At 51.5% G+C, this 12747-nt stretch overlaps 1 protein-coding gene across 1 annotated transcript in view; it reads right to left on the bottom strand.

Annotated features, from left to right (window-relative positions):
- Positions 1 to 1459: 1459 nt before the first annotated feature.
- PEX6 (peroxisomal biogenesis factor 6) overlaps positions 1460 to 12747 on the bottom strand; it is a gene marked incomplete at its 5' end in the record, with an annotated part of 15110 nt that continues 3822 nt past the window's right edge. The window contains 11 exons of the mRNA XM_009071854.1: positions 1460 to 1695; positions 2026 to 2165; positions 3578 to 3655; positions 4252 to 4368; positions 5695 to 5803; positions 6248 to 6309; positions 6403 to 6608; positions 8894 to 9026; positions 9128 to 9204; positions 9553 to 9745; positions 10341 to 10549. Of these exons, the coding sequence (XP_009070102.1) occupies positions 1559 to 1695; positions 2026 to 2165; positions 3578 to 3655; positions 4252 to 4368; positions 5695 to 5803; positions 6248 to 6309; positions 6403 to 6608; positions 8894 to 9026; positions 9128 to 9204; positions 9553 to 9745; positions 10341 to 10549 (1461 nt within the window). The remainder of the gene's footprint in view (positions 1696 to 2025; positions 2166 to 3577; positions 3656 to 4251; positions 4369 to 5694; positions 5804 to 6247; positions 6310 to 6402; positions 6609 to 8893; positions 9027 to 9127; positions 9205 to 9552; positions 9746 to 10340; positions 10550 to 12747) is intronic.

Genomic DNA, 12747 nt, shown 5'->3' with positions numbered 1-12747 from the left:
CAGCACTACTCAAAGGAGTGCACTGCAACCTGTTTTCTCCCATGCACCCCCCCCAAACAGCTGCAGACTCCTTTTCTTGACATTCCCCAGTCCCACCCAGAGATACCCAACCCCATCACCACTGCTTTTGCTGTGGCTGCAGCTCCGTTGTTTTCATCCTGGGGAAGATGTGCCCAGATCCAGCAGCACAGTGCAGTGCCGTCAGGGACAGGTCTGCCTGAACATGCTCAGGTGCTGGAGCCAGAGCAACAGGGCTCCAGGCACACGCCAGCTGGGGCTTCACGCATGGAATGCCAGCAGCTGCTGAGAAACCTGCCCTTCGGGGAGGAGCTCAGTGGGGAACAGGTGGCCACACTTGGCCCGGGGATGCAACATGAGTGCAAAGCCTGGCACCAAGGAGTCCTCAGGCTGGGGCGTGTGTGGGCCCCTGGCTGAACGTGGGACTGCCACAGCAGCTGCAGGGACCTGGTGATGGCAGCTGCAGACCAGCTGGCCGCCACACGTAGCTCAAGTGCCAGTTATTTGACATCCTTGGTAAAGACTGGACATGTGCGACAGTGCCAGCAGCAGCTGTGAGGCTGCAGAGGGACATGAGACAGGACTTCGAGGGGATCTGGGCTAACTGGTGTTCAGCATAAGTTAGTGCAGACAGGAGCTGCCACAGCCAAGGTTTAAGTATTTCCAAGGCTGAAGCCCTCCCCCTCACCCAACATGTGACAAGTTTTTCCTAGCATCTGATGGGCATTTCCCTTGCTGCCATTGCTCCCACTGCCTCATGTCCTGCCACCTAGCACCTCCAGGAAGAACTGAGCTCCCTCTGCAGAGGGAGCTCAGCTGCCAGATAAGCACATCCCCACTACTCTCTCAGGCTCTACTCATCCACCATGGGCTCCAGCAATTCTGGCAGGATGAGAGTGGGCCCAGCTTGGTTCACAGGTATGCTTCCAGCTCTACCTGCAGGACAGTACCCAGCCCACCCAGGGGCTTGAAGGGATGTTCCTGAGGCTACAGACATCATCAGCAAGCAACAACTTGAGGTCAGGCAGTGAATATGTAGTGCTAAAAACCCTGTGTTTATTCAGAGACCATGTGAAGTCCAGGCCACATGGAGCAGCAGTGTCCTGAGTCCTGCTACCCTCCAGCCAACAGTCCTCACTGGCTTGTTGGCTGGACACCCCAACAAGCAGTTGCCTCCAGCCTGGTGCTTGGCTGCTAAACCTGGTGCAGTTCAAGCTCCCACCAACGTCCTGTCACCTGTGGAGACATTCCTACATTGCCCACAACCATGGGATTCAGCTTCCGCCCTGCAGGGAAGTCACCCTTTTATGTTCCCAGCAGTCACAATGTGTGGCTTGAGACATGAGGGACCCTCACAGAACCTAGCACCTGCCTGGCTGAGCAGAGCAGTGCTTCCACCAGGCTTTGGCTCAGGAAACTGCACAGCTACTATTTCCACCGCAGCTCAAAAGAAAGGGGCCCAGGAGGCATCAGAGAAGAGCAGATGGGTGCCTGTTTGTGCCTGTTCTCATAACTCCTCCAGTCCCAGTTCTGCTGAGCATTAGCAGGCCACAAACTTCTGCTGGATGAGTCTGTACCTGAGCAGCTCTTGCTCAGAGACTGATGGCTTCAACGCCGCAGCAGCTTGCAGGAAGTCTTCCATGGTCAGGATCAGAGCAGAGCTCTCAGTATCCAGCCCTGCATGAGAGAAAGAACAGGAAAAGGCTGAGAGCCAAGCGCAGGGGCAGCTGGCAAGATCCAACAATCTGCTCTCCAGCCACCAGAGACTGCAAGGAAAAACCATGTCTCTCTCCTTCCCCCTGGGGCCAAGCACTAAGCACTGGAGGTGAAGATGACCACATCTGCAGCAACTGCCTGCCTGCCAGTAACCCAGAGCCCAGCGTAGTGTGATCCCAAAGCTGCCAAGGCTCTTCTCACTCAGCCTGGTTACCAGCAACGGTAACTCTCTCCTCTGACCCTGTGCTGGGGTGCTCCAACATGTGGGACAGTTAAGGGCAGGGCTCCTACCCTCCTCAATCCATTCCACCTTGCGTTTGACAGCACACATCATGGCATCTGAGCACAGGGCATAGATGTCTGCTCCTGTCAGCTGAGCTGGGCATTTTTCTAGGATGGTGGTGAGATTCACAGAAGGATCCAGTTTAAACCTGCCAAGAGAGAAAAATGCAGGTGTATAAGCCACAGGAAAAAACAGACCAGGAGAGATGCGACAGCCAGTTTGTCTGGGAGGGAGGAATCAGAAGATCTGTGATTAAGTGAAGTGCTTCTGGACTATGCTCTGCACGCTCAAAAAACCCCAAAAATAAAGAGTTTGGTTTATTGGTTTTTCAACACAGTCATCTCTCTGAAATATCCCTGGAGCAAGGTCCTCTCTCCTGCTAAGCAGGATCAAAGGCAGCTTTGAATCACAGCATCACAGCACAGCATGGTGTGGGTTGGAAGGGACCATCTAGTTCCAACCCCCCTGCCATGGGCAGGGACAACTTCCACTAGACCAGGTTGCTCGAAGCCCCCATCCAGCCTAGCCTTGAATACTTCCAGGGATAGGGCATGCACAACCTCTCTGGGCCCCTCTGTTTGCAGATTCCTGTTAGGAAGCACAAAGGATGCAGGGAGCAGCCTTGGAGCCATAGTGCAGAATACTCTCAAGAACACCATCTGTTCATGCACTTGGTGTTTGACTTCTCACTTAGATAAATTAAATGCTCCACATGCCCGGGAACAGCCTATAGCCAGGGCTGGATGAGAACATGTTTAATTACAGACAGTACAAACCACTGTAATATCAAACCATCCCATCAGAGCCATGCTGCAGACAGCGAGCCTCCTTCAGCACAGCCAGCACACTGCTGGAGGGCATGGCTGTCAAGCCACATGGTGTGACAAGTGCTCGCAGCCAGCCCACACTCTCGCCTCTCCTGCTAACTTATCATTACAGGCAGCAGCAATCACAGCTATCCCCGCAGAGGCAGTCACCCACTGATCCAGCTCTGGTGAGTGGTACCTCTGCACCTGAATTGCCAGACTTGCTTTTCTCCCTCCAGAGATGCTCTCAGGAGCTCAGAGCAGCTGGGAAAGCAGCCAAACCCTGCTGCTTGGTGATCCCACACACCCAGTGATTGGAAAGGCACATGCAGCACAGCCCTGAGCATCACAGAGGCAGTGAGATGAACAGAGCTTCCTTCACCCTTGGACTGGCAAACAGCAGGGGAACTCTTGCAGGATGCAAATGGGAGCTTCCTGTCATGCAGCTGCACTGCAGTCTCCTTGCACCATTTGGCTGAGGTCCTCAAGAGCACATGGTCATGGCGACTGGAAAACTCCACCAACCCCTCCGCTTGGGACAGCCAGGCTGAGCTGTTCCCATCTTGTAGGAAAACCAGTCCTATTTCTGCTTCTGGAAGTTGCTCCATCCTCTTCCGCTACCTGCTGGCTGTGGGTGACTGACCTCAGGTGCTCCCCAGGCCTCAGACATGAAGCCAACCTGGAGCATGCTAAGTATCAACCCCAGGAAGGCTGTGACCCATCAGTGGGTGGTGGAAGGAAGAGAGTCACTCACTTTCTGGTGACGGTGCTCAGCACTTGCAGCTGTGACTCCCGGTCTTCATTTATGCCCACACAGACCAGCTTGTCAAACCTGTCAGCAGAGAGCAGACAGTCAAGAACAGGTCAAGGCAAACCTGCCTTTGGTGCTCAGCCCTGTGCACCAGGAACTGAAGGATGGCCCTGGGACAGCTCCTTTTGGTTCGTGGATGATAGAAAGCCTGGGGGAAGCACTCAGTGTGCTGGAGGGCAGGGCTGCTCTTCAGAGGGGCAGAGGCAGGCTGGAGAAATGGGCTGACAGGAACCATGTAGGGTCCAACAAGAACAAAGTCCTGCCTCAGGACAGGCAAGCTGCAGGCATGAGGACCGGCTGGGGAGCAGCTCTGCAGAACAGGCCCTGGGGGACCAATTCCTCCCACCAGTTCAGTGCCACAGCAGGTCCTTTATTGCCCTGCTGTGCTGCTGGGGCAGTAACCAGAATGGTGGGAGTAACAAGCTGTGGTATCTTGTGCTGCTGTTACAGCCACAGGCACTGGCCTCCTGGCTTCCTATTTTCCCCCATGAGCCAGGGCCAGGGGACTTTAGGAGGAGTTTCTATGGAGGGAACTTGGTGGAGACAGTCCAGCTCATCATTGCCCAAGCAGCTCTGGGGAAGTACCTTGGAGTGAGGCCAGGTACAATGGGACATACCTGCCTGGCCGGAGCAGAGCTGGGTCCACGAGGTCAGGCCTGTTCGTGGCTCCAATGACAAACACCTCTCTAGTGGAGTGAAGGCCATCAAGCTCTGCCAAGAGCTGTGAGACAACTCTGCAGGGAGCAAGACAGGATACTTACAATGAGGCCTTGGAGAGTTACCCCCTCTCTCCCTCAGCCACCAATGAAAAGAGGAATTAGCAAGGCCACTGGCAGGTCCATGTCATGGACTTCATTTCCTATTCACTTGCCTGAATAGCCTTGACACAGCCATCCAGACTTCTCCATCAGTGCAGTCAGTGAACATGTGTGCTCACTGCACAGCAAGTCCAAAGCTCTGGTACCCAGACAGTCCTTCAGACTTGTGCTTCGCTCTGAACACTTTCAGGATGGCCACACATGCTTACACTTGCTATCAGACACTGGCAACACCGACCAAACATAGGCAGGCATGCATGCCTGTTGCTGAAGTTCACCACTGATATGTGCTGGTCAGTCCTAGCTCTTTTCTCTATGTGGTACTGCTCAGCAAGTCAAGCTGTGAGATTGCCCTGTCAGTCCATGCTGGGGACACCCTGGCAAGCCAGGCATGTTGCCAGTCATAAGATCATAGCATGGGTTGGGGTGGAAGGGACCTTAAAGATCAGCTAGTTCCAACCCCCTCACCATGGGCAAGGGCATCTTGCACTACACCAGGCTGCTCAGGGCCCTGTCCAACCTGGCCTTAAATACTTCTAGTCCTCAGGTTGCTGAACACCACATGCTGCAGATCTGGTTCAACAGCCACAGGGCTTACGCTTGTCTGGCTAGCACAGTACTTCAGTGCTGCAGAGTATCCCAGGCCTCCTGGCACAGGGATATCTCCACCAGGTTCTGGGATTGCCTGAGGCAATCAATGGGCACCATACCCAGTCCATTCCAGAGCTGGTGGTTTGTGTGTGTGAAGCTGGATGCCAGGAGCACATGATGTTACTGGAAAACTGCTGAATCCCTCATGGATGAAGAGGAAGTCTGGATGGGGACTACCTGCTCAGCAGAAGAGGCCTGGGGGAAATAACCCTTTTTCTGGATATCTCTAAGCTGTACATACTTTGCCTCTACCAAAAGCAGCTGAAAGGTTTCCCACCACAGGAAAACAGCAGCTAATAGGAGGAGAAAGGTGTGAAGTTTGACCTTGAAGAGGCCAAAGGGAGCACTTGGCAGCCACAGAAGCAGATGAAGGAGACTGTCTTAACCAAATGTTTGCACAACAAGCTTGGGCAATTGGGAACCTGCGGCAATGCAAACAGGAGTACTAATGTTCAGAGAGAGGATATAGGCCATGCAGATGAGCTAAAGGGAGCAGGGAGGGGGAAAAGAAAGAGAATTGTGATAGACTCTGCCTTGCAGGGCAATCTTATGCATCAACAACAGCTGAGGTAGGTATGCTGCTCTCCTCACCTGTCCATGACACCCCCTGAATCTCCACTTCGCCCACGACTGGGGGCCAAGGAATCCAATTCATCAAAGAAGATAATACAGGGAGCAGCTGCCCTGGCTCTCACAAACACTGGGAAGAGACAGCACAAAAATTGAAAAAGACCTGGAAGAACAGTCAACAGCAACAGGACCAACTACATCCCCAGAAGGGAAGAGCTGTGGATGGAAACCAGTTGCCCACTGTATTGCCAACAGCAACTGCTCCTGCCTGAGGGGCTCAGCAGGGTGGGAACAGGCAGCATCCAGCATGATGGGCCCTGAGGCTCAGCTGCGTCTGAGGGACTGCTGTCCCATGGGTAACACCAGGGATAAGGGCAACAGGAGAAACAAGAGCAGGAGGGGAAGCTGCAGCGAGGCAGGGAATGGACTGGGTGTAGGAGACAGCTGGGTTCATGCCCTGGCTGAAAGCTGTAGGTGGGAGTTGGGAAGAGGGACTTAAGCACTACCTCCCTCCCTCCAGCACTATGGAAAAGCCCCATCTTCCCATGTGCAGGAGCAGGATACATATCCTCACCATTGCGCACATTCTCCTCGCTTTGCCCAACATACATGTTGATGAGCTCTGGCCCTTTCACACTGTGGGACAGGGAGAAGAGGGAGCCAGTTAGAGGATGCTCATCCCTTGCCAGGAGGAAGTCAGACCCATTGTGTGACATCCCCACTCTTCACCTAAGGAATGTCATGGCACAGGTTGTTGCCACAGCTTTTGCCAGCAAGGTCTTCCCTGTCCCTGGAGGCCCGTACAGCAGCAGACCAGAGCGGCACAGACCCAGTGACAGCAGCTCTGGGTGCTCCAGAGGCAACTGGATAGTGTCCAGGATCTCCTTCTTCACCTCCTGCAGCCCACCAACATCCTGCCAGGACACACAGGGGATCTGCCAAAAGGGGGAGAATCCTTGTCAGCATTTCTTCCTGAGCCACAAGCATGCCTAGGCAGCTCTTGCTCCAGTATCCAGCATTCACATTTCCCCTCTTCTGAGCTTTGCAATGGGGAAGACAAACTGCACACGTTCCCAGGCATGCTGTGCTCACAGAGTGCACCTCATCTCTAATCCTCCATTGCACCTGATATCATCTGCCAGCAAAAACACCCCATCTGCCAGGCTGCCTGCAGCTTTGCGGTGGGAGTCCTGCTGCAGACAGCCCTTGGGATACATGCAGGAATGTAAAAATAAGAAAGAACCAAAAATAAAACCAGAAAGAAACCTGGACCAGACCTAGCAATTATGAGCTACTTGTGTTCAGGGCACCTTGTCCCCCAGGGCAGTGAGACTGTCCAAGGGCTTCACACTCTGCAGAGAGACAGAACTTGGGCTCTGTGATGTGAAGGAGGATGCAAGAGACAGACATCAAGGAGGACACTCTACAGAACACTTGCTGCTTTTGAAAGGGGGGATGCAGGAACCAAGTCCATGTATGCTTACAAGAACTAGATAGGGATGGGGTCAGCTGCAAACACACAAGGAGTCACAGTGAATAGAGTAAAGACAGCAAACCTGAGACAGGTGAGCCTTGCCACTCTGGTTATTTTGTGCTGAGCAAAACAATCCTGCTGCTGCTCCACTCACAGCTTTAGAAATAGCTGGAATGCCAGAGTCTGCATGACACATTCTCCTCACAGTCAGAGCAACTTGTCTGGGACCATGCAGAGAAAGCAAAGCCCCAGCATACTTCCCCCCAGTTGCTGGCTGGCTGGGGAACAGGTGCCAGCACAAATGAGGAGATTTAAAGTAGGCTAGGGAAAAATTCTTTCCCCCTCAGCCAATTTGGATCTCGTTCCTTCACTACTTGAGATGATGTTAGCTCATTCTATTTCTCTGGCTGTCCAGCAAGTCAACCAGGAAAATCAGGTCCGACAAGGATCTCCAGAAAAAAAACCACCTTTGAAAGCAAAAAGTCACAGGCCCCTCTTTCTGCTGTGCTGATGAATGGAAGAGCTGCCCTGTCCCCTGCACTCTTGCTTACACTGATAGAAAAAGCTCTACAGACATCAGCACAGGAGCTGGAAAACTGCAGCAAGGTTGCTTTCAGGGGAGCACATTGTAAATCTAGGACACGTTGCAGACACTGCTAGCAACATGAGGTTTGGAATTAGTTCACTCTAGGAGACTCAAGCTGGAAGTGCAAACAAATGTGTGACTAACCAGAAAATGCATGCAGGGAACTGAAAGCTATGTATGCTCAGAGTATCCAGGTCTGCTAATGCACTTTCTGAACCACAACCAGTTATTAAGAAATCGATAAAGGAATGTAAAATGCAAACAAAATTAGCTCCCACTCACAGAGCTCAGTGCTGAGCATGCTCTGTGGTTATTTGTCGTACAGCAAACTTGGCAAACGCCTCAAAGCAGAGTTCACTTCAGCTTCTGGTAAAATTATGAATGAATTAAGTGCTGGAATAGCTCCTGGATGATGACACCAGCAAGGTGTCATCTTGCTAGGGCAGGACTGCAAGTGGGAAGCTAGGGAAGATGCCAGAATAATTGCTCCAAGGCCAAAGTTTTCTGTTCTGCGCTGAGGTCAGTTTTTTGCACTCAAGGCTGTGGAAAAGTGGTTCTGATCACTGTTTGGTCCACATTACCCAACAGGAACAGTCACCTTAAGTGCTGTTTCCCTGGGTGCTGAGCTGTTAGAAGCTTCCCAAGAAGCTGACTGCTGGTTTTCTTGGACTCTCTGTGTTTCCTGAAGAACCCCCAAGCTCTTCAAACTGCCTGGCTGTCAGAAAAGCCCATGGCAGCTCGAGCAGCATCCAAATCTAGGGCTTCTCACATATGTGAGGAAACTCCTTCACCAGCCTGTGCTGCAGCCTCTCTGTTTCTGATGGCCAGGTGGCTGGCCCTCAGTGGGGCAGCCAGCCAGCAGCTGCCTTTGCCTCTCAAAAGGCTAAGCTGCACAGCTGGCACCCCTGCAGCACTAGCCAACTGAGCGGTCTCCAATTAGCGTGGCAAGGGCTTCTCTGTCACACTCAAAGCCATGAGGATGAAAAGCACTAGTGGAGGACACCCCACAAGGGACTGTTTCCCACTCAAAGCTGGGGAAATATATGCAAGGACAGAGCAGAGATGTGTCAGAGCACAGCCCCGCAAGGTTTGTGACAGGCATCTTGAGCCATACAGCTCTGCAGAACCAATCTCTCTTCCTGTGCCCCAGCATCCCTTACCTTTGGGGCTCCCACTGCCTGCGAATGTGCGTCGTGCAGCTCATTCAGTGCAATGTTAAAATCCTCCTCAAGCACTGGGAATCCAGCGGTGCAAAAATCTCTCTCCACTTCTTCGCTCAGTCCGCCTGGAAAACTAGTGAGGAAGGAAAAGGGAAGGACTCGGGCTCTGCTGGCATTATCAGGCTGCCTGCAGTCCCTGCCCTCCCCTGCCTCCTCCCCTGTTGCCTGTGCTACCTCAAGGCCTGGATGCGGGTACAAGCAGCCCGGCTGGTGTGGGACAACAAGGCACAGAAATCTCCCAGAACAAAACCCTGTGAATGTGGAAACAAAGAGCATCAGTTCAGTCCCTCACCACAGCTCCAGCTAGGCCATAGAAGGTATATGGGAAAAAATTCTTAGCAGAGCTGTTCTTTGAACTTCTGTGCTCTGGTTAAAGGCTTTAGCTTCTTTTTTTTGTTATTAGCTCTGTCTTGAACATCAGCCAACATCTCTGCAAAAGGTGTGGAGTCACTTAAAGCTGATGTCTGAGGACCAGGGTTAACCACTGTAGAAGATGACTGGGCTCTGGGAGTTGTCCCCTTTCTCCAAAGCGAGGTAGGAGAGATTGGCCCAGCACTCCTAGCCTGCCCAGCTTCACATGCTGCTGTGGTTTCACTCACGGCAGTCCTGCGGGCCAGCTTGGATAGGCTCACTTCTTTGCCCAGAGGCAGACTGGCAGTCAGCAAGCTCAGCATTGACTTCCTCTGCTCTTCTGAGGGGGCTTCAATTTTCACCTCATGAAGGAAAGCAGTCTGCACATCTGTAGGAATATCCTGGGGCTTGCAGGTTGTGCCAATCACCAGGACAGGGTGGCTGTTGAGAAAAGGGAGGCAGTGCATGGTCTCAGCTCTGTTGCAGCTTCCTGCTTACACTGCCATCACATATGCCAGCTCACTCTCCAATGGCTAGGCCTTTCTCCAAGAAAGACGCACACACTGGCCAAGGCGTCTTGCAGCCAGTCTCCTTTGGCTTGCCCTTGAATTACTTTGTGAGCTCTGTCTCTAAGTCAAGGGCCTTCAAGTCACATCTTATTTCTTCACTTGATGTCTCCCACCCTGCTACATGTCATCAGCCTCAAGATCCTCCTGGGATCCAGCTCCATTGTGGGAGCTCCCATTCCCTGAGACCCTTGGCATGTCTCACAGCAAACATACATGGTTTGCTCATCTGAACAACTCAGGAATCAGCTTCAGACTATAAAGCTTCCTGATTACCTCTGACACTAAGCTGGAAGAACAAGGGCCCTCTGAAGTAAACAAAACAAGTCTGGGAGAGACTCCAATGGATTAAAAATATAACAGGGTATGTTGGCCATCAGTTACCTTGATGTAACAGTGACCGCTGCCCTAGGAATGGCAGAAGCAAACAATTACCTCAGATGCCCACAGCAAATGTGCAGGGTAAATACCTCCGTGCCAGGTCTCTGTCCAGGAGCAGCTGTCTCAGAGTAGCAATAACCCTGGCATCCTCTCCTAGCCTGTCCCGGTCCCTGCCAAGCACCTCGATGTCCTTCAGAAGGAGCACACATGGATGGTACTGCTGGGCCTGGGCAAAGGCCATCTGTACTTTCTCCTCTGTGGCTGCACTGGTGTCACTGCACAAACTAACACAATCGACCTGTGAGACAGACCACACAACACAGTCTGCAGCAGTTGCAACATATACAGCTGGTGTTGTGAACAGGACAATGTCCACTTCCACAGAGCTTTGCATGGGCAATTCACATCTAACTGGACACTTCCCAGAGACACGTTCTGGTCATTCAAAATAAACACATTCAGGACTCTCTGGCATGGCTGTTTCTTGTTTCTCTGCAGGAGGCAAGGGGGGAGGAGGGTCTTATCTGAAAAAGGTGAAGCAAAGGGACCAGAGAAATTGATATAGTGGATGTCACAGCTCAGCAATCTAAGCTGGAAGGGATGGGAGAGCTGTAGAAGACAAGGAGAACAAGATGTCATGAAGAACCAGTGCAAAGAGTGGAGGAGACGTCTCAGGAAACTGTTCAACCAGTGCTGCAATAGGCTCAAAGTGCAAGAGGAAGGTAGAAGGCAAGGGGTGTGTGTGGAGGGAAGTTATAGGTGGCTAGAGGCCCAGACACTGTTTACAAAGCAAACACTTGATGAAGTCATCCAAGGGGAGAGGTGACTGGTGAGCCTTGAACAACAGCCTGAATGCTGCTGGAATCAGGCAGTGCTGCCTCCTGGTGCTGCAAGGTTGTGCAGGGAGAACCAAAACATCTCTGTGATTCCCTGGGCCTCATCCTCAGAAAGAGTAGCCTGTAGCAAGGAGAACACCTCAAGAGCTGACATAAAGGGAAGAACAGGGACACAGAGCAGGGGAACTCCCGTACTACATGTACTATAGAAAGAAAACCAGGAGTTAAGGTTGTGGCAGGCCTAACGGCAGCAGTATCTGTATGCAAGTACAGAAAGGCAGAGAGAAAGGACAAAAAACTGCTGATCATCCAGTGGTGGAGATGTGTAAGAATTACTATCCTGGTAGGAGAGTAGACAAAACAGAGAAAGGGAAGAGCAGGTGGAATGGTAACATGAGCATTGCAAAGTGAGGGAGAGAGGGAAAAGCGTAAAAGCCGGGACAGGAGAGTATGATGGACAGCAAATACCTCTGGCTTCAATACTAAGTGCGTTACTCATTAAAAGCAGTACACAAGGCCAAAACCTCTAGCCTTGCACACACATCCCACTAGAACCCGAGGCCACCTGTCAGGATATGGCAGTGACAGAGTGCTCCCAAACACATCCTACACGTGATCTGAAGATACTGTGCAAAAACCCTGCAACCTTGTACTGGATCCCAAAAGATATGGCACATCTGTTCAGCACCACTAAGGACCATGTCCACATGAGCTGCACAGCAGCAGGCCAAGACTATATCCACCTCCTCCACCAACCCACTGTTATAGCTTTACTTGGATAGAAAAGAACAGGAAAAGAGAGCAATGTCAACTTAACAGGACCTAGCTTCTAAATAGAAGAAAAAAACCCCAGAAATCCGAAGTGTTTAGCTTGTTTTCTATGAGTTTACTCCAAAAATACCCACAAAAAAGGAGCAAGCCTATGATTCTCTTCCACAAAGAAATGGAACCTTCCAGCTCTGTTCTTTCCTTTTCTCTTCTTCTTTGATGTCCTTTCAGTTTCAGAAACTCTTCTAGAAAAGTCACCATGGGACTCCCAATCCTCTCACCTTTGCAAACATAACTCCACAGATTTAAGGAAACTAAACCATTTACAGGATACTACCAGACTGTCAGTAAACAAAAGAGGTGTGCAGAAGGAAAACAGTATTTTTAACAAGTCAGTGAAGACTGCCTTGGTTCTCAAAACCTCCAGTGCTGGGCAGAGTCTGGACCTCATTTCAGCTGTGAAGCTTATGCACTACAGCCACAGCTGTAAGAACATGGGAAGGGCAGTACTGGTTCAGACCAAGAGTCCATTGAACCCACTATTTTGTCTCCAAGCATCACCACAAGGGGCTGCTTAAGAAAGAGTAAGATCGGGGTAAGTGCATATAATCCTCTCACTGCAGTATTTTTCCCGGCACCTACCATTGCCACCAGAAGGGATTTTCACAGTCAGATGTGCCACAGCTGTAAGAACATGGGAAGGGCAGTACTGGTTCAGACCAAGAGTCCATTGAACCCACTATTTTGTCTCCAAGCATCACCACAAGGGGCTGCTTAAGAAAGAGTAAGATCGGGGTAAGTGCATATAATCCTCTCACTGCAGTATTTTTCCCGGCACCTACCATTGCCACCAGAAGGGATTTTCACAGTCAGATGTCACTTCAGATTTCTC

The sequence above is a fragment of the Acanthisitta chloris genome, unplaced genomic scaffold (genome assembly GCF_000695815.1).
Source record: "Acanthisitta chloris isolate BGI_N310 unplaced genomic scaffold, ASM69581v1 scaffold23603, whole genome shotgun sequence".
NCBI classification, from domain to species: domain Eukaryota; kingdom Metazoa; phylum Chordata; class Aves; order Passeriformes; family Acanthisittidae; genus Acanthisitta; species Acanthisitta chloris.
This window is presented reverse-complemented; position numbering and strand designations above follow the sequence as displayed.